General features: G+C 41.0%; 1 protein-coding gene across 2 annotated transcripts in view; it reads left to right on the top strand.

Annotated features, from left to right (window-relative positions):
* The window catches only part of HCN1 (hyperpolarization activated cyclic nucleotide gated potassium channel 1), a 1,081,228-nt gene extending 1,072,164 nt beyond the window's left edge, over positions 1–9,064 (top strand). The window contains exon 8 of one of the 2 annotated variants that reach the window (XM_078675048.1): positions 5,590–9,064. In XM_078675048.1, the coding sequence (XP_078531174.1) occupies positions 5,590–6,410 (821 nt within the window). In that variant the 3' untranslated portion in view covers positions 6,411–9,064. The remainder of the gene's footprint in view (positions 1–5,589) is intronic. The other variant, XM_078675049.1, reaches the window with a different exon arrangement.
* The last annotated feature ends 11,929 nt before the right edge of the window (positions 9,065–20,993 follow it).

Below are 20,993 nucleotides of genomic sequence, written 5' to 3'. Positions count from 1 at the left end.
TTGGTAACTATTTCACAATTGGATATACACAATGTCCAATTCATAAATCGTAACAACGGATTCAGAAATCCAAACCAAGTAGTATTCTTTAAATTCTTTATTAAAAATCCATATGTAGATTAAACTTCTCAGCTCACACCGCCGACACGTGTTTCGTCTCTTTGCGAGACTTTTTCAAGGCAGATATTATAAGCACGTATTGTGGTGATATGTAGTAGGCCAGCCCCTCCGAGTTTCCCTGTATCCGAAAGTTGAGCCCCTCAAATTTTATTGGTGATAATTTGATAAACACCCAGCAGTTCTCTCATATAGAACAAAATAAGTGAGGAGTTTTCCAACAGGGATGCCACTTCTAAATATCTTCAATAAAGAGATGTCAAATATTGATGAGGTTAAATAATCCTGGCCTACTAATTCAGCATCGAGTATCACAAAGTAATTCAAAAACTTCGGCGAAGTAGAGTTCAACAATATGGTGTCGCGGCTTAGCACGGCATCATATCAATAATGGGATGCCCTTCAGTAGCGTTAATACTGTAGTATAATCTGGCTGTGTAAAAGAACACGTTGTAGCCAGTGGAAACCCCCTTGTATATTGATAGCACAGTTTCGAATATGACACGTAAGTGTCAACCACCAAATACCAACAAGAGCCGTCTAGACTAGACGGCTCTTGTTGGTGTTTGGTGGTTGACACTTACCTGTCATATTTGAGACTTATCAGGGTCTTGTGCTATCAATATACAAGGGGGTGTCCACTGGCTACAGCGTGTTCTTTTACAGGCAGAGATATAGTCCAGATTGCACATACTAGGGGAAGATGATATTATGATTTTTTTCCTCAGGAAATACGCATCATTTAAATAAAAATTAGCCCTGTTAAAAAGTACTATCCAATGGTAAATCTCAGATACAATAATCACACAAACTATCAGTGAGAGCAATGCTTCATTTGCAAAAGAATGAGTGCTGGTTGCCCAAGGCTCTGCCCAGAAGCTCTTTGCCAGCTCTGCTGAATGTCAGCATGCCGAATACCAAGGCTGCACTTTCTTGAATGCACGTCAGTCCTCCTTAGTCAACTACTAGACATTGATTGTCCTTTTATCTCACTCTCTTTCTTTTTGCTTTGTGTGTTGTATCCTCTCCTGTTCCTGGACAATGTCTTGATGAAGGAAAATAAGAGCTGGTCTATAAAAATGAGTGCAGCTGGACCACTCTAGCAACCATCGGCTCAAATGAAGCAATAAGTGGGACACTGGTTAGAGCAGAAAAAGACTTACAATGCGCAACCGTTTCTTATGAGCCACTTTCTGTTCTAACCAGTTTCCTGCAAGTAAAAGGTATGCAAAAAAGTAACAAGAGCTATAAAGTTACGCAAAATAGATGAAATGCAACAACCAAGATTTACGTGAGATTTCTCTTAAGTAAAAAAAAAAATCACTTAAGTCTCAGAAGAAGTTTGGAAGGCCAAAAATGCCTGGGGCACTACCTGCAATATCCATTTGGTTACACATCTCTGGTTAATAATTAAGACATCGAATTGGGTTACACAATTATGACTGAGACAAGAGAGCTGCCTCTTAGTTTGCATAGTTCCGAATATTGCTTGCAACAGAAAGATTGAACCCCAGTTGAAACAGTTCTGGAAAAACAATGAGTCAGCTCAGCTATCTCTCAGGACTTATACCCCAGGGCAAGTCACTTATAAGCCCATGCCTCTCGCTCCCCTGACTTTCCTAAACCCAGAAGCTGTTGAAATAATTGGAGTAATGGAATTAGGAAATATTTTAACATGTTCGCAGTTAGTGGGCGAAGCTAAAGGATATTTCAAATATCCGTTAATTAAATATTTTACATTTTTGGCTTATAAAAATACCTAAGCACTGCACTGGCATTTTAATGTTAAGAGTAGCTCAGCTCAGTGATTGATTCTATACTCTTGTGCCTGGCCATGTTTATTGTTGATTGAAGAGGGCAAGTCTAACAACACGTGAAAACAAGAAGGAGATAATTTTTTAGGTCACGCCTAGGCAGAGTGCATGCGCTTTCTGCAAGACCTGCTGGAATCGATACTACTACTCTATTCCTGCGTGCTGCTTACCATAGGCTCACTGCAGCATCGCTCTTCTTTGCTGCCTCCTAACTCGATCTTGCTGCTGATACCTCACTTCCGCTTCAGGGTGAGGAGCACCGGCCACTTACAATTTCCATACACTAGCGTTCTTTATGTGTTGCTTGTCAGACTCTTTTTTTAATTTCGCTTTCCGCCAGTCACTGCTTGTTTAGTTTGGTTTCTCTCTTCCACTTTGTTTTATAAGCCCGTTTCAGGGATGCCGCAATTTATGTTTCAGCATTGTTTTTTATTTGTTTTCTTTGAAGCTGATATAAGGGGATAGTTATATCTTTATCTTAGTAAAAGGGTACTTAACTACATTAAAACATACCTATTAAGCAAGTTCAGTCTACCCAAACTGATGGGGAGACGTTCAGAGTAAATGTTACTCTTCAAGTGGGGAACTATTTAACGGTGATTGTAAAGGGATAGAGTTCAGCGGCAGCGGAGAATAAAATTCCACATCAACCGCTCATAAACTTACTTGGCAAGTTTGGGTCCTCAGCGTGTTAGCCTAAATCATACTCACCCGTCCTGGAGAGAGGATGTGCTGCAAACGACTGAGAATTTTTTAAGTACCAGTGATTACTTCGGGAGATTTAATTTCTTTCTGTCGCACAATGATGCAGGTCCACCTTTACAAAAAGGCCTGAATATTCCCCTTATTGGATGGCTACATATGTCACCGTTCATATAAGCTCTTTGCCACTCCCCTGACACTCCTCTGAGATCACCAACAAGATGCTTCTTACAGCTGTGCACTTACTCCCACCTGGCAGAACTTCAGTGTTAACTGTAGGTCTGTGAAACCTAATGTTGTTCCCTATTTTTACAGTTCATGTTTATGCTCCAGTTAGTCCATGTGAGATTCCCGTAGGCTACCACTGTATACAGGTTGAGGATCTGAAGCCCAGCAGGGGGTGAAAGTGGGCTGGTGGGGGGTTATGCAGAACCTTAAGCTACACTGGATGCAAGAAAGTACAAGGAAATGTACCACGTGTTTGTGACTGCTCCTGCAGCAGCACATCTTTTAACCTTTATCAACTGCTATTCTCAGACACTAATCATTTGCAAAGTGGAAGCTTGACAGATTTTACTGTTGTCTATTGTCGAACATGGGAGAACATACAGAAATCTCATGAATCACTGCATGCTCCCCTGTACGTCCATTTAACAATGTGCCACTTTTGTTAGGTATTGTGGTCACATTTCTTCAGGCGGCTGTGTTTGCAATAGAGGCATTTTCTAAAGGCATTCGTGCTCTAATGTCCCTTACATGTCCCCATCTCTGCAATGGCAGTTGTTTACAGTACTGCCATTATTTTTGCAAATGTTTATAAATGATATCTGCATTGTGCAGCATTGATACATCCAGCACAGTGTAATGATTTGGCCAGGTGGCATATACAGCAGGTGATGACTTTACTGTATAACAGACCACATACCGGGGGTTGGAATTGTGCGCATGTGTGTTACAGCACATCTCCCAAACGCTACACTGCCTTTCTTCATGGCTAGCTCTTCTGTTCCTACCTACCTATTTTTTTCCCCACCAAAAATGTAAAGTTATCCACATTATTCCACACCACTCAATTCAATTCCAAATAATTTCAATCCACACCACACAATTCAACATCAAACTACACAACCCAACAACAGAATTACCGAACCCAATGCATCCAACCCACACCACAAAATTCCACATCATGCTACAAAATTCAAATATTTAATTTTCATTGCATACCACATAATTACACTCCATAATACACAATCCCACTCCACCTAATTCCAGTATACTCAATACCACATAATTACTATCCACATAATTCCACTGCACACCATGCCACATCATTCTATAACAAGAATCCACACCACACAATTCCACAACTAACAATTCAAATCCACATAATTCCACTACACACCACATTCATACTCTGCATAAAATATGGGTAAAACACATTGTCATTTACAATGCCAATAGTTCTAACTCAAGCAAATGCGAGATCTCTTGCACTTCCAATGCTTGTTATATTATGGTAGCTTGTTAAAGGTTAACCTGGCAAGAAAAGCATCTGGAAGTAGTAATTGATCAACTGCAACCTTTGAGCTGCTACAATGCACTGTATTAGAAAGGTATAGCTATTGCGATGAACACAATTAGCCAATCTATGAAGTTCCACAGTTCGATAAAAAGCATAGACGCATAGCATTTGTCACATTTCCGATTTTTTTTTAAAGTTACTTGCCTTCAAAACCTTACTGTAATTTCTGCTTAGTTGCTGAGTCTATCTATATACAGTATTGGTGACTGAAAATAGACAGCTAAGGGGTATTAGCTAGTGGTCTCTGGTCCCTTTTTTGTCCTGTTTTTGGAATGATTAATGAAATCTCGACCATGCAATAGGCCACGATTATAGAGGCAGAAAGATCTCTTTTGAATATGCTGTGGCTGAATGTGGAGTTAAGTTTACAGTTCCCAATGTCCTACAGTGATAATCAAATCTATGGGCATTTAACGTGCTGTTGATTCCAAGTACCGCTCAAGGTTATCATTTTTAACAGTAGCCTGTTAAGCAAATAGAAAACTCCTGCAAATGTATTGCATGTATCAGTAATCTCGTATTATGTAATTTATAATGCTACTTGTCATATATGAGATCATCAGCAAAGTTTATTAAGGACATTGCATTTTTACCTTAAACAAGGTTTCCTTCTTTTGAGAGGCACTTAAAAATGTTTACTTGACACAAGTTTTATATTTCTCAATATTTTACATTGAATATGTAACTTTAGGTTAACTATGTGTTTTTCCTATCGAATATAGTTTGATTAACTTTTGACTATAAAGTTACTTTAAGTTATATATAGAAATAAAATACACAACGGATATGTGTTGATAGTTCTCAAGGGTTGAATTGCTTGTCAGTCATGATTTCAGCAAATAATACTTATAAGGTAAATATTTATAAAATGTCTTGGTTCAGTGGTATTATTGAACAATTTACTTGTGAGGTCATGCTGATGTGGTGTGGCTCTTGAGAACTGTTAGGCATGTCCAGTGACATACAGCAAGAAAGATAGATATGTTCATCAGGGAACCCTTTCCTAGTGGTCAAGTGGTATGTTGAAACATTCAAAATGTGGCTTAATTGGGTGTTAATAAATTAGGTACTGTCCACTTTTCATGAATTGCAATGAATAAAAAAAGTCTCAAAATGGACACTGCTAGAATATATGTGCTATTAATTGGTTTCCCTTTCTATACCTAATTACAAAATTAAAACAATGCCTGAAAATCCACTTTTTCAACATACAGATTAGAGGTGTTTTTTATTTTTTATTTTTGCTGGAACACTAATAGTATCTAGTCTGTGACACTACTCTTTGTTGTTATTGGTTAGTGAACTACCATACAATACAACAGTAATTGATCACTAGTATATTGATTTGCTAAATTGTTACATTTTCTTTGACAGGGAAGAAGAACTCGATTCTTCTGCAAAGGTTTCAAAAGGATCTCAACACGGGAGTCTTCAACAATCAGGAGAGCGAGATTCTGAAGCAGATAGTGAAACAAGACAGGGAGATGGTGGAAGCCATTGCCTCAGCTAGCTACCAGCAAATGCCGGCTCTAAATTCTACTACCACTTCATCATTAAGAAGCAGGACACGCTCCCCACCTGTGTATACTGCCACCAGCCGGTCTCATGGAAACCTAAATTCTCCTACTCCAAGCCTGCAGACACCTCAACAAGCAACCATTATCTCACCATCCTCCTATACAACTGCAGTCTGCAGCCCACCAGTACAAAGTCCACTAGCAGGGCGAACTTTTCAATATGGCTCCCCAACAGCTTCACAGTTGTCACTGATGCAGCACCAGCAGCAGTCTGTGGGGTCATCACACAAGAATGAAGCGCACAAGAGCACGCAGGCTCTCCACAACACAAACCTGACGAGAGAAGTGAGGCCCCTTTCTGCCTCACAACCTTCATTGCCTCATGAGATCTCTACCTTGATTTCCAGACCTCATCCAACAGTAGGAGAGTCTTTAGCCTCCCTTCCACATCCCATTTCTGGTGTGCAAAGTTCAGGCATTCAGTCTGGGAGCAGAGGTACTGTTCCACAAAGGGTGTCGCTATTCCGGCAGATGTCATCAGGTGCACTGCCCCCTGTTCGAGGGGCACCACCACCGCCTCCGCCACCACCACCAGCTCCAGCTTCAAACAGGGATTCAACTACAGTCTTAAATGCAGACCAAGAATCAGACAAACCACGATACTCTTCAAATTTATGATCCTTATTAACACTGTAAAATCTAGACATGTTATAAACTGAGACCATCCCCAGAAACTATTTTTAATCTATTACCCAATGAAGCCCTAAAGTATATTATGGAGAAATATCTTAGATGGCTCAATCTTACACAAAGAATGTAAAGAAAGAGGATCCAAAAAGAGAAGTTTGAAAAGAACTCTTTAGATTTAATTGTTATATAAATAAAGTCTTCCTTTCTTTTTATGGCAAAAGAAATCTACACGTTCCTGTGCATTTTCTTTCCGTTTCTTTCTGTTTTGAGTACAAAACTCAACTTCACTAACAAACAAGCAGTTAAAATGCAACTCTTCACATAGTAGGTTTTGGAAGAGTGTGGTTGAAAGTTCAAGAATGTTACATTTTGAAAACAAGTCACTCTATGGAATCTCTAGGTGAGAAGCTGCACCAAGGACATAACCATTCAAAGTGTTATGCCACCATATTCCTGCACAAATATGGTGAATTGTTAGGAAACATTCACTCCATGCCATATGTTGAAATTATTGACATTAAAACACTTGGTTCTTGGAAGCAGGTATGTCAGAAGAATACAACTCACATACGTAGGACACCGTACAAAATCGCAATGGTTCGTCAAACATCACATCCTGTTGTCATTCCTTTTGTTTTAATGACTCTTTGTGGACTCGTCGTGCATGTTCAATATGCGAAAGACTATTAACAAGACTATGTCAATTGTAAATAACTTTCTAGACCCGAACAAAGATAGTGTCTGTGTGGTGTATCATTGCAATGCTTTTATTTTGAAATATAGTTTTTTTGTCTGTTCACATTAAAGTTTAGTGCTTCGGTTTAAACGCAGAACAAGCATAATTGCATCATCTTAGATACTTACAATGTTATTTTTTTACACGCAGTGTTAAAATTCTAAATGGTAAGCTTAATCCTGGAATGTGTTTGCATTTCACTGATACCGTTATGGTTCTTCCTTGCCATTAGCAGTACATGCACATTTTCCCTGCATGCTCTTTCTTTTAAAGAAGTGTAGGGTTAGTCAATTTGATTCGGGGCACCACAGGGTGCTTTAGATTTTAGAAAAGACTAAAAAATACACAAAAATCATACATCCCTTAAAAAAAATGCCATACTGTCGATTTTGAATATCTGGTTTTCATACGAAAAGAGATTTTGAATTTGAAATGTTATTTGTGAAACCATAACTTGATTTGAGCTTTTAAGCGCTTTCTGTGTCTCCACTGTAGATTTGTAGCTGACTGTGGTGTTCATTTAAAGAAATACTAAAGCATCAAATCTGTCTGGAAATGCACGATTTGCTCTCTGTATAATGTTACTAAATGGATCAGTATATCCTAAGGCATGTAGTGTCAAACATAGCCCATAGATATGAGGTGTATTAAGTGTCTTTACCGTAAGGAGAAATGACAAAAGGAAGCAGGATGAAAGCATTCTGTTTTGTGAACACCTCTTTCATTTGTTCAGATCTTTATGTGTTCTTGTGAACTACTGTAGTCAACTAACTCCTTCTCAAAGGTAGTTACCTAGTAATCATTTGTGCCTAACCTGTCGCAGTAAATATGTATTAAAAATCAAAAAAGTCATAAGGAAAATAATATCGATAAACAGCATTATGTACTGTATACCAAGTTTATATTTATTTCCTGAAAAACAAACCCTAGTTATTGACAGAGAACACAAGAGAATACTTGTTTTTTTTTTAATGCTGCTGCTATAAAATAGGTGAGTTGTCAAAATAAAAGGGCAACCCAACAAAAAAGTGTAAAGTACACAGAGTACATGTTCTACAGCTGGGTGTTCCAGAACCCAGGCTGCTATATGCCTTTTACTGAAATCCAATATCAAAACTATTCTTCATGATGCCTCTCAACTTGTCCCAGCCACCAAAAAAGTCAGTCCAATTATGCCATTAACATGTTGTTGATTGATATGTTATTGAGTGGTCTGGAAAAAATATTACTGATGAGATACAAAACAAAAGTTTAAGCGTTATGGCTATGCTGCAAGACCATTTAAAAGTAGAAACCATGTCATTTTCTCCTTTTCAACCATTATGCGTATGATGTTTTTACCCTTTTAACTGTCTATTATTTACGTTCATTAGTCTGAGTGAGATTAAAAGTGAAATATTTTTATAAACTTTTTTTTAATTTTGAGTTTCTTGACTAATGATTATGATTGACTTGCACATTTCTTGGTCTTTCAGTGGAACCATAACACAAATTTCTAATGAATTTTTAAAGTGGAGCAAATCTAGGGTTTGTATCATTGTCTGTTAAAATGTTGAAAAAACCATACAAATGGTACAGGGTATACAAATTATATGCCTATATATATGTATGAATGTATATATATACTTATGTTCGAAATAATGATTCACATTCCTGTAATATAAAGGTCCATTGTTAGTTGAAGAACTGACTTATTTTCTCTGTACATAAGTAAGTACATACATATGGAATTTCACATCTGTACAGGAAACGTAATATGAAAAATGTGGATCTTAACGCTGCTGTGAGGAACAATATGTGCACTGATCCTTACAGCAACTGTATGATCAGTAAGAAGTTAGATTTTGTCTTTACTCAAAGCCATAATATATACAAATGATTAATAATAAATTGAACAGAAAATGCAGCCCTGATCTAGACTATTTTATTTAACGTGGCATAAAGCATGTTTATCTTCACTTACCTTCTATACTGAAACATGAATGCTGCCTTCTTGTTGTCTGGTATCTTGCATGCTTCATTAATCTTTTATCTTTCCAAGAAACAGAGACAAAGTATATTTTCTTGGTTTATGGACTATAATTCATTCACTGCATTTTAAAGTATTTTACTGTGTTAATTTTAAGGATAATGTCACTCCTATTGTTTTCATAGCAGGTAACGTTTCTGTTACGGATGGAGTAAAAACCAGAGTTCGTGAAGTGCAGCTGGTGAATAATGATCTTCAGTTTATCCCCAGGAACGTCCTTAGGGTTTACAATAAATATGTGCATCCCTTTATGTCAATGGATTTTTTGCAAGTTAGGTTTCTTGCATAACAGACTCCTCTGTGACAGATCTCTTTTCTAAATGTCCAACATTTGAATCACATCTTAAGGACAACAAATTTGAGATAAAGCCCACACTACTGAGACTATGGACACGAAACATGTTATCTCTTAAGCAAGTGATTTCTGGTTCTTGATCTCCTGACCACTACTGAGCACCAAATTAATCATTAGGCGCATGGTCCTGGTTTGCACTGTGGTGTTCCCTTAACTGGGTGCACCATGCGCAGACTGGGATTACAAGTATGGATCCCCTTAAGAAAAGCCCTCAAAGAATAACGAGGGAGCAAATCACATAGCTTAATATTTCTCACAGGGGCAGGTCACACAAAAAACTCGTATTTTTGTGCTATTTGTGAGTATATCATGTCACATTTTATATACAAACATGTATTAGCACCGTGACCCAGGGTCTAATTATCAAGGTTAAGCCTGTAGCCTATCCATTGTTTTTACAAAAAGAATAGCTTACTGACTTTGTAAACGTATTTCCCACTTTTTAAAATTATCCTACACACTTTGCCGTAGACATGAGGTCTTATTGTAGAGAGACAGTGTTTATTTGCAAACAATAATGTGAAATTAACAATCAAAGTCTACATTCCGACTAGTCTCAATTCTTCTAACTCATAGCTCTTCTCTGCATAGCAACCCAAATGTCTAGCACTTCCAGAGCGAGTTGTTGTCTTTGTTGAAGCTGCAATTTTACTATTCCCATCTGTTAACATTTTAACTTCACTTATTTTTATACGAGTTGCCCCAGTTGTCTCCTTACCTATCCACTTAGGTGGTGCGCAACACGCCGCATTGCTCTTGTCTTTGACATATGATCTGGATGGGCTTCAGTGCAGAAGGCAATTCAGTTCAGGCAAGGAGGCTGTGCCAGTAAAAGCCTACTTGTCTGATCTGTGGCGCAACAGCCTTCACTGCTGAAAATGCCAGCTGAACAACCAGTCAGTCACCTGTAGTGACAGCTGCAATATGGGCAGTTTTTCTTGAGGCTTTTTATGGTGCTTGTATAATCTGGTGCCTAGTTCACTGGGCATCAACATTGCTGCACAATGTCACACATGAGATCTTGTGAGGTCATTGGATACGTTCAGCTCAAAGGCATTTTTTGGAACTAAATAAATGCAGAACATGTGCGGCAACTATATTTTCAACAACCTCAAGCCCGAGAAACCAATTGTAGCAGCGTTTTCATTGTTCTGTTGCAGGCCCAACAGCCAGTGTCATCCTGACTCTCAGATTTTCCTTTAGTGTATCCTCAGGCTTGGCACTGCTCTTTCTTTACCCATAATGTATGAGCTTCATTTCATTTCATTTCATGAAGCTTTATTCGGTTCATATTATACAATTACCATAAAAGCACATAAGCAAAATGCATAATACAATACAATACAGTTAAAAGGGTACATGATAAAAACAATACAGGTTAAAAGGAATAAATATTTAAAATAACATGCTATTTCTCATCTGAATTGATTAAGAAATAAAAGTGGCGATATAAAAACATTTGTCCGTAGAATTCATATTATAAATTAACTTCATCGCATCCTCCACATTTCTGACACCATATTTTACAAAAATCGGTTTCAGATAGGCCACCCTAACATTCAAAAAGAGAGTACAAATTAACATAAAGTGCAAGGTACTTTGCTTGGAATGCCCATCGCATGGGCATGGCCCAACGGGTTGCTTCTTAGGTTGGGGAAAGGCAACCAAAACGTGAGCCGTACCGAATCTTAATCTGGTTAGGACAAACCTATGTGCAGGTCTAGTTACCATGCTCAAATATAGCTGTGGTAAATCACCTTCAATGTATTTATTGTAAAGAGGGACTGTGGTAAGGCGACAGTTAACTTCCAGACGTTTCTGTGCTCTGTACTGCAAAAAGATGTTTTTCATGTCTACTTTAGGGATATTCCCTGCAGAACATGGTTCTGCCAGTACATTGAGCCCAAAAATATCCTTGAAGCTGTCTAGGACATACTTAAGTCAGGGGATCTTGGTATAGTTGTCTAGATCAAGGCAATCCTTAATGACGCTTTGATTAAAGGCCATTTCATCCTTCCCCCAAATCGCACGCCATATCATCAGGTGTCTCAGCGAAATGAGGTCGCCTAAATAGGCGACACCCAGTTCTCTATGAATCAATTAAGTTTGGGGCTGAGGTAGGTAGGCAAAGAAGTTTTTTGAGGAAGTTGTTTTCTTCTCTTTGCACAACATCTACATTAGTATAACCCCATATCCCAGCACTGTATAATGCAATTGAGACACTCCTGGCCTTGTAAATTGACATCATATCTCTAATCCGTCTATCGCCGATCTTAGATGCGAACTTAAAGATACCGTGGGCACTCTTTACCATTTTTGTCCTAACAATTGAAAGTTCTTGTGACCAGCTATTATTGTGCGTAAAGGTGACACCCAAGTAACAAAACGTTTCCACCTGCTGCACTTTTACCCCTTCAATAAAAAAAGGTGTTCCTTTTGTTACATTTAGCCCCACAAGTCATAACAAGAGTTTTGCTCTTATTAATCAACAACTTTCTTTCTCTAATAAAATCAGAGAACTTATCCATGAGGCGTTGTAGACCTATAGGTGTCCTCGAGAGAAGCACAGCGTCATCTGCATAAAGCAGTACTGGCACGCCTAATCCGTTGACTCGTGGGACATCTGCTTGGACTTTTTTCAGAACAACATCCATGGCGTTAACAAAAAGGGTAAACAACAGGGGGGCAAGAACGCAACCCTGCCGAATACCACGTTTTACATTAAAATTAGGGGTGCACTCTCCGTTTACCCCGTAGCGCACGCACGTTTGCATCTTTTCGTAAAGTCTAGCTAAGAAAAAGATAATGGGTTCCGGTGCACCCATTTCTAATAAAACTGGCCACAGGATTGAATGGTCAACTAGGTCAAATGCACTACTCAAGTCGGCAAAGCAGAGGTACAAAGGGGCATATTACCAAGCAATAGCGATAATTATCGCTATTGCTCGGTTAGAGACAAAATTTTACCGCTGAGCTGCGGCGATTTTTATCGCAGATAAACCTTGGTATTACCAAGGTTTATCGCAAATGCGATAAAAAACGGCCGCAATGCATGAATATCGCTGAAAAGTCAGCGATATTCATGCATTACCGAGCTAATGCTCTTAGCCATGTTATCCACCTCCCATTGGATAACATAGCTAAGAACTGCTCAGGGCAGGTGTTAGCTTTTGGAGATATTCGCGCTTAGCGCGAATATCTCCAAAAGTTGATAATAGGAGATAGCGATGTTAGCGACTGTTTCCAGTCGCTAGCATCTTGGCACGCCCACTTTGCATGTCATTAGTGATAAATATCACTGACATGCAAAGTGGGGCCCAAGATGGTCGCTATCTCCTACTAGCTGTCACTAACTGGTGTTAGCGACAGCTAGGTAATAGGGAGATAATTTTATCTCCGCTTTCTTGGCTTTTAAAGCCAAAAAAGCGGAGATAAATCCCCTTGATAATATGCCCCAAAGTACCCTGCTTTGCCGAAGTGTACTTGCCAATTAGGAGTTCTAAATTCAGGCACTGATCTAGTGTGCCTCGGCCCTTTCTAAAGCCATACTGTGAACTTGCGAGGATCCCTTCATCCTCAGCCCAAGCTTCTAGCCTGGACAGTAACACTCTACTCATAACTTTCACCGATGAGTCTAACAGACTGATCGGGCGGTAGTTTCTTGCTGCAGAACTGTCTCCCTTTTTGTAAATAGGGACAATATTAGAGTCTGCCCAGGTGGGCGGTATCATAGTTACCACAGCCGCGTTAAGAACCAGAGTGAGGATAGGTCCCCACATTTGCGGAACGGCCCTATACACATCAATGGGGACTCCATCAGGCCCTTGTGCCTTGCCCCCCTTGCTGGCCCCGATACTACCTTCAAATTCTCCCAATGAGATATCCAATGTGAGTATAGGCCAATGGCTTTGTTCTTCCACAATAAAGCCATTAGCATTAAATATAGCCAAAAATTAAGACACCCAGGCCTCCCTGCTGACATTAGATGCAAGGTGTGGGGCTTTGTCGTCCTTTAGAAAGGGTGAATTAACCGTTGACCAAAACAGGCAGCTATCAGAGGTTTCTGCAGCACGGGATAGATTATCCCATGCTTCCTGTTGCAGCTCCCTCTTCCTTTTGGAGAGTGCCATTTTATAATCCTTTCTCAGGAGTGAAACTTCATTTTGATCCCTCGGTCTTAATGATAAGGCACGTTTGAGTTGTACATGGAGTGCTGTACATACATGATCAAACCAGCTCTTATTGCGTGTGGTATTTTTTGTTCTACGTCCTGTAAATATGGTATTAATAATGTTACTGATATTAACAAAATTATTTATAATTGCGACAGGCGCACTACCTGCTGCCAAAATACCCTCAATATCTGTCAAAGATTTAGAAATAATTACAGGTAAAACTGCACTGGATTTTTCGCCTCTCCATCTCAACCTTATCCCGTTGGATCTATGCAGCTCAATGCTAACTAGGGTTCTTAGCACATCCTGACTTCTGCACTGAAAGGATTCAGTTCTCAATACAATGCAATTATGGTCGCTTAAACTAGAATCCTCAATTACCAGGGTACTACAATGTGGTATGATGTTTGAAGAGACCATGACATGGTCTATATTGGAATTAGAGTTCCTTCTGGTAAAAGTAGGTATAACATGGCCACTATTATTCAACACTGGCTCTAGTAGCTCTAAATCAAAGGTCGCCATGATATTGTTAATGGCCGCCCCATAGGTATTGTGTGGGAAGTGATATGTATTTTCGCCATTATTATTTAACATCCCACATGCCCTGGTGGACGATAGTGGACAGGAAGGGGAATTAAAATCACCTAACCAGATGTAGGTAAAAATGCATTTGGCTTAATCTACAAGCTTCATGAGAGTATTGCCCAGTTCCTCGATAACCTTGTGCCGTGAGTTATCAAAAATAATATTATAAAAATGAATCAAAAACAAATCTAAGCCTTCTTTTTGATGTACCCATACAATTTGGGAATGACTTCCTACAGTTATATGTTTAACAACAGTCAACAATAAGTCCACAGATAGTAATAGGAGCAAGCCACCCTTTGCCGGACCATGCCGTGACTCCAGAGCCTCTAAGCTATAACACACATATCCATCTAGGCTGGGTTTTGTAGTACACCAGGTTTCTTGAAAGCATAATATATCGTATGACCTGATCAAGTCCAACCAACCCAACCTTTCATCTTTAGAGGCCCAACCGGCTATGTTCCAGCCAATAATCGATGTACCCTCAATAGAACAGCTAATGGGTTGATCCATAACATTACCAAGATTGTCAGCATCTGGACGGGGTACAGCCACAGCTGGTCCAACATTAGTAACCTCAATACATTCAAATGACTGAACATTCGCCATACTCTTTACAACAAATGTAGGTTCAACCCTGCTACAAAAATGCATGTCACAGTTCACTGTTCGAAGCTGCTCAGATTCTAACCTTATTCCGGTGAAGTTATCAGCCTGGTTATTTACCGTTAAACACGGACAAGGCCTACCACCCTTAGGCAGTCAGTCATTTAGATCCAGTATACTTGGTGTACCCAGAACCTGATATCTATTCTGAGTTGGGATTTCAAAAGTTGGAATACTTGATGTACCCAGGACCTGGTATCTATTTTGACTTGAGATTTCAAGAGGTGTACAGTTATTGGTATTGGATACCCCACTACGGTTAATAGAATGAGGCCCCTTACTAAGATGGTTGTAAAAATAACCCAAAGGGTGCACACGTACACCATTCTCCCCTGGTGTTAAGGAGGCTGCTCTGAGTAACACGGTTGCGACATGTTGAGGGTGCTAAAAATTAACAATGACGCAATCTCCCCTACAAGTTTTCATGGCATTTCCTATCCAGGATACCCTTCTGGTTGTAAGTATTTGGTCGGAGTAGGTTGTAGGGAACCCGCAATACCTGTTTAACCAAGAGACAGTTTTATTTTTAAGGGAGTCGTGTGATTCCTGGGGGGAATGGATAGAGTTAGGTTCCAGAGGCGGGACGTTAGAGAGGACAACAACATAAGGTACACAGTCTGGTGGGAGATTAGTAGAACGAGTTCTTCTGGGTGGTAGAACTCAACCAGGGGCTGAGGCTGGGGGTGGAGGTGGTACTGGTCCCCCCACCACCGTAGCTGCTGGGACCGCTTTGTCTTTTACTTGCTGTCCACCCAGTGGGTCCGATCCACCAGAATCGCGAATATCAGACCCTCCCTCAGACAGCTTCTGTACAATGCTGCCGGATGGTTCGCCTCTCTCTATCGCCCTAAGGCTCTCATTATTGCAAGTAAGAGTACCCAATAGGCCACCTAATCTGGACACTTTAGCTGTCAATAATTCTATCTTGTCTACTAAAGGCTTAACAACCATTTTAAACTTAGCTTCTATCATATTAGCTAATAAATCATATTGTTCTGAGTTTATATTAGCTCCGGTATTGCTAGACATAGTCAAAGTCTCCTTATGTCGGGCTTGGCTCTTAGGTACAGTTTCAGGTCTTTTCTTATGAAAAGATCCCCCCCGCTTGGTCTGTACTTTTCTGCAGGTCCTTACAGCTCTCTTAGCTGGAGAACTCCGTGTTGAAGTATCAGAGGGGACATCAAGCAAATCCATTGTTGGTACGTCCTCAAGTGGGGCCAATACAACCGGTAAATCCTTTGCTAGAACGTCAATTAAGCAAGGGGTGTCCAGAGATGATACAGTACAATCAACAGGGTGCATAAGGAGTGGTGGGGGAGGGCTATCCAGGCCCAATGACTTCCTTCGATCATTGTTAATTTTACTTACAACTTTGACAAGGTAATTGTCCATAGTGGATTTCTTTTTGGACATTGTTAAAGTTCTTCGGGTAATAACAGATGGAAAAGGTACAAGCAACTAACTCTAGGCTCGTTGATTAATCTCAGCACAAGGCATACGTCCCCTGGTAGCTTGAACGTTAAAAACAAATATAGTCAAAATAGCTTACTCAGGGGGTAGTATGGCGGCAATCAAGGGGGGGTTGCCCGTCCCGTCCCTTGTCGTCCCCGGACGGCCACAGACGGCCCGCCCTTTGCCCGGGCCGGAAATGTAGCTTGTTTAAATCGCCTCCGGTGTCAAGGGGGAGGGTCCGCTGGTCTCCTGGTCAGCACTGGCTGCGCTGGCTGCTCCTGGGTCCCACCGCCCGCAAACGCTGCGTCTCCCGCGGAGACACTCCTGGCCTTGTAAATTGACATAATATCTCTAATCCGTCTATCGCCGATCTTAGATGCGAACTTAAGGATACCGTGGGCACTCTTTACCATTTTTGTCCTAACAGTTGAAAGTTCTTGTGACCAGCTATTATTGTGCGTAAAGGTGACACCCAAGTAACAAAAACGTTTCCACCTGCTGCACTTTTACCCCTTCAATAAAAAAGGCGTTCTTTTTGTTACATTTAGCCCCACAAGTCATAACAAGAGTTTTGCTCTTATTAATCAACAACTTTCTTTCACTAATAAAATCAGAGAACTTATCCATCAGGCGTTGTAGACCTATAGGGGTCCTCGAGAGAAGCACAGCGTCATCTGCATAAAGCAGTACTGGCATGCCTAATCCGTTGACTCATGGGACATCTGCTTGGACTCTTTTCAGAACATCCATGGCGTTAACAAAAAGGGTAAACAACAGGGGGGCAAGAACGCAACCCTGCCGAATACCACGTTTTACGTTAAAATTAGGGGTGCTCTCTCCGTTTACCCCGTAGCGCACGCACGTTTGCATCTTTTCGTAAAGTCTAGCTAAGAAAAAGATAATGGGTTCCGGTGCACCCATTTCAAATAAAACTGGCCACAAGATTGAATGGTCAACTAGGTCAAATGCACTACTCAAGTCGGCAAAGCAGAGGTACAAAGTACCCTGCTTTGCCGAAGTGTACTTGCCAATTAGGAGTTCTAAATTCAGGCACTGATCTAGTGTCCCTCGGCCCTTTCTAAAGCCATACTGTGAGCTTGCGAGGATCCCTTCATCCTCAGCCCAAGCTTCTAGCCTGGACAGTAACACTCTACTCATAACTTTCACCGATGAGTCTAACAGACTGATCGGGCGGTAGTTACTTGCTGCAGACCTGTCTCCCTTTTTGTAAATAGGGACAATAATAGAGTCTGCCCAGGTGGGCGGAATCATAGTTACCACAGCCGCGTTAAGAACCAGAGTGAGGATAGGGAGGTTTCTGCAGCACGGGATAGATTATCCCATGCTTCCTGTTGCAGCTCCCTCTTCCTTTTGGAGAGTGCCATTTCATAATCCCTTCCCAGGAGTGAAACTTCATTTTGATCCCTCGGTCTTAATGATAAGGCACGTTTGAGTTGTACATGGAGTGCTGTACATACATGATCAAACCAGCCCTTATTGCGTGTGGTATTATTTGTTCTAAGTCCTGTAAAAATTGTATTAATAATTTTACTGATATTAACAAAATTATTTATAATGGCGACAGGCGCACTACCTGCTGCCAAAATACCCTCAATATCTGTCAAAGATTTAGAAATAATTACAGGTAAAACTGTACTGGATTTTTCGCCTCTCCATCTCAACCTTATCCCGTTGGATCTATGCGGCTCAATGCTTAATAGGGTTCTGAGCACATCCTGACTTCTGCACTGAAAGGATTAAATTCTCAATACAATGCAATTATGGTCGCTTAAACTAGAATCATCAATTACCAGGGTACTACAATGTGGTATGATGTTTGAAGAGACCATCACATGGTATATATTGGAATTAGAGTTCCTTCTGGTAAAAGTAGGTATAACGTGGCCACTATTATTCAACACTGGCTCTAGTAGCTCTAAATCAAAGGTCGCCATGATATTGTTAATGGCCGCCCCATAGGTATTGTGTGGGAATTGATATGTATTTTCGCCATTATTATTTAACATCCCACATGCCCTGGTGGACGATAGTGGACAGGTAGGGGAATTAAATTCACCTAACCAGATGTAGGTAAAAATGCATTTGGCTTAATTTACAAGCTTCATGAGAGTATTGCCCAGTTCCTCGATTACCTTGTGCAGTGAGTTATCAAAAATATTATTATCAAAATTAATCAAAAGCAAATCTAAGCCTTCTTTTTGATGTACCCATAAAATTTGGGAATGACTTCCTACAGTTATGTGTTTAACAACAGTCAACAATAAGTCCACAGATAGTAATAGGAGCAAGCCACCCTTTGCCCGACCATGCCGTGACTCCAGAGCCTCTAAGATATAACACACATATCCATCTAGGCTGGGTTTAGTAGTACACCAGGTTTCTTGAAAGCATAATATATCGTATGACCTGATCAAGTCCAACCAACCCAACCTTTTATCTTTAGAGTTCCAACCGGCTATATTCAAGCTAATAATCGATGTACCCTCAATAGAACAGCTAATGGGTTGATCCATAACATTACCAAGATTGTCAGCATCTGGACGGGGTACAGCCACAGCTGGTCCAACATTAGTAACCTCAATACATTCAAATGACTGAACATTCGGCATACTCTTTACAACAAAGGTAGGTTCAACCCTGCTACAAAAATGCATGTCACAGTTCACTGTTCGAACCTGCTCAGATTCTAACCTTATTCCGGTGAAGTTATCAGCCTGGTTATTTACCGTTAAACATGGATAAGGCCTACCACCCTTAGGCAGTCAGTCATTTAGATCCAGTATACTTGGTGTACCCAGAACCTGATATCTATTCTGAGTTGGGATTTCAAAAGTTGGAATACTTGATGTACCCAGGACCTGGTATCTATTTTGACTTGAGATTTCAAGAGGTGTACAGTTATTGGTATTGGATACCCCACTACGGTTAATAGAATGAGGCCCCTTACTAAGATGGTTATAAAAATAACCCAAAGGGTGCACACGTACACCATTCTCCCCTGGTGTTAAGGAGGCTGCTCCAAGAGACAGTTTTATTTTTAAGGGAGTCGTGTGATTCCTGGGGGGAATGGATAGAGTTAGGTTCCAGAGGCGGGACATTAGAGAGGACAACAACATAAGGTACACAGTCTGGTGGGAGATTAGTAGAACGAGTTCTTCTGGGTGGTAGAACTCGACCAGGGGCTGAGGCTGGGGGTGGAGGTGGTACTGGTCCCCCCACCACCGTAGCTGCTGGGACCGCTTTGTCTTTTACTTGCTGTCCACCCAGTGGGTCCGATCCACCAGAATCGCGAATATCAGACCCTCTCTCAGACTGCTTCTGTACAATTCTGCTGGATAGTTCGCCCCTCTCTATCGCCCTAAGGCTCTCATTATTGCAAGTAAGAATACCCAATAGGCCACCTAATCTGGACACTTCAGCTGTCAATAATTCTATCTTGTCTACTAAAGGCTTAACAACCATTTTAAACTTAGCTTCTATCATATTAGCTAATAAATCATATTGTTCTGAGTTTATATTAGCTCCGGTATTGCTAGACATAGTCATAGTCTCCTTATGTCGGGCCTGGCTCTTAGGTACAGTTTCAGGTATTTTCTTATGAAAAGTCCCCCCCCCGCTTGGTCTGTACTTTTCTGCAGGTCCTTACAGCTCTCTTAGCTGGAGAACTCCGTGTTGAAGTATCAGAGGGGACATCAAGCAAATCCATTGTTGGTACGTCCTCAAGTGGGGCCAATACAAGCGGTAAATCCTCTGCTAGAACGTCAATTAAGCAAGGGGTGTCCAGAGATGATACAGTACAATCAACAGGGTGCGTAAGGAGTGGTGGCGGAGGGCTATCCAGGCCCAATGACTTCCTTCGATCATTGTTAATTTTACTTACAACTTTGACAAGGTAATTGTCCATAGTGGATTTCTTTTTGGACATTGTTAAAGTTCTTCAGGTAATAACAGAGGGAAAAGGTACAAGCAACTAACTCTAGGCTCGTTGATTATTCTCAGCACAAGGCATACGTCACCCTGGTAGCTTGAACGTTAAAAACAAATATAGTCAAAATAGCTTACTCAGGGGGTAGTATGGCGGCAATCAAGGGGGGGTTGCCCGTCCCGTCCCTTGTCGTCCCTGGACGGCCACAGACGGCCCGCCCTTTGCCCGGGCCGGAAATGTAGCTTGTTTAAATCGCCTCCGGTGTCAAGGGGTAGGGTCTGCTGGTCTCCTGGTCAGCGCTGGCTGCGCTGGCTGCTCCTGGGTCCCACCGCCCGCAAACGCTGCGTCTCCCCCGGAGCACGAGGCGCGAGGTCAGTAAATATACCCCCGGTGTCAAGGGGGAGGGTCCGCTGGTCTCCTGGTCAGCGCTGGCTGCGCTGGCTGCTCCTGGGTCCCACCGCCGGCAAACGCTGCGTCTCCCACGTATCAGCTTAACTGCAGGCCTCTGGGCTTCCCCTCCTGTCCAGGCCTGGTGATCTGCTGTGCTGGGGTCTTCATCCACACTCTCTAAATGTCCTGCCTGTCAGACTACTCTTCTTGTATGCTCTCCTCTGCTGTACA

Source organism: Lissotriton helveticus, chromosome 2_1, assembly GCF_964261635.1.
Source record: "Lissotriton helveticus chromosome 2_1, aLisHel1.1, whole genome shotgun sequence".
NCBI classification, from domain to species: domain Eukaryota; kingdom Metazoa; phylum Chordata; class Amphibia; order Caudata; family Salamandridae; genus Lissotriton; species Lissotriton helveticus.
This window is presented reverse-complemented; position numbering and strand designations above follow the sequence as displayed.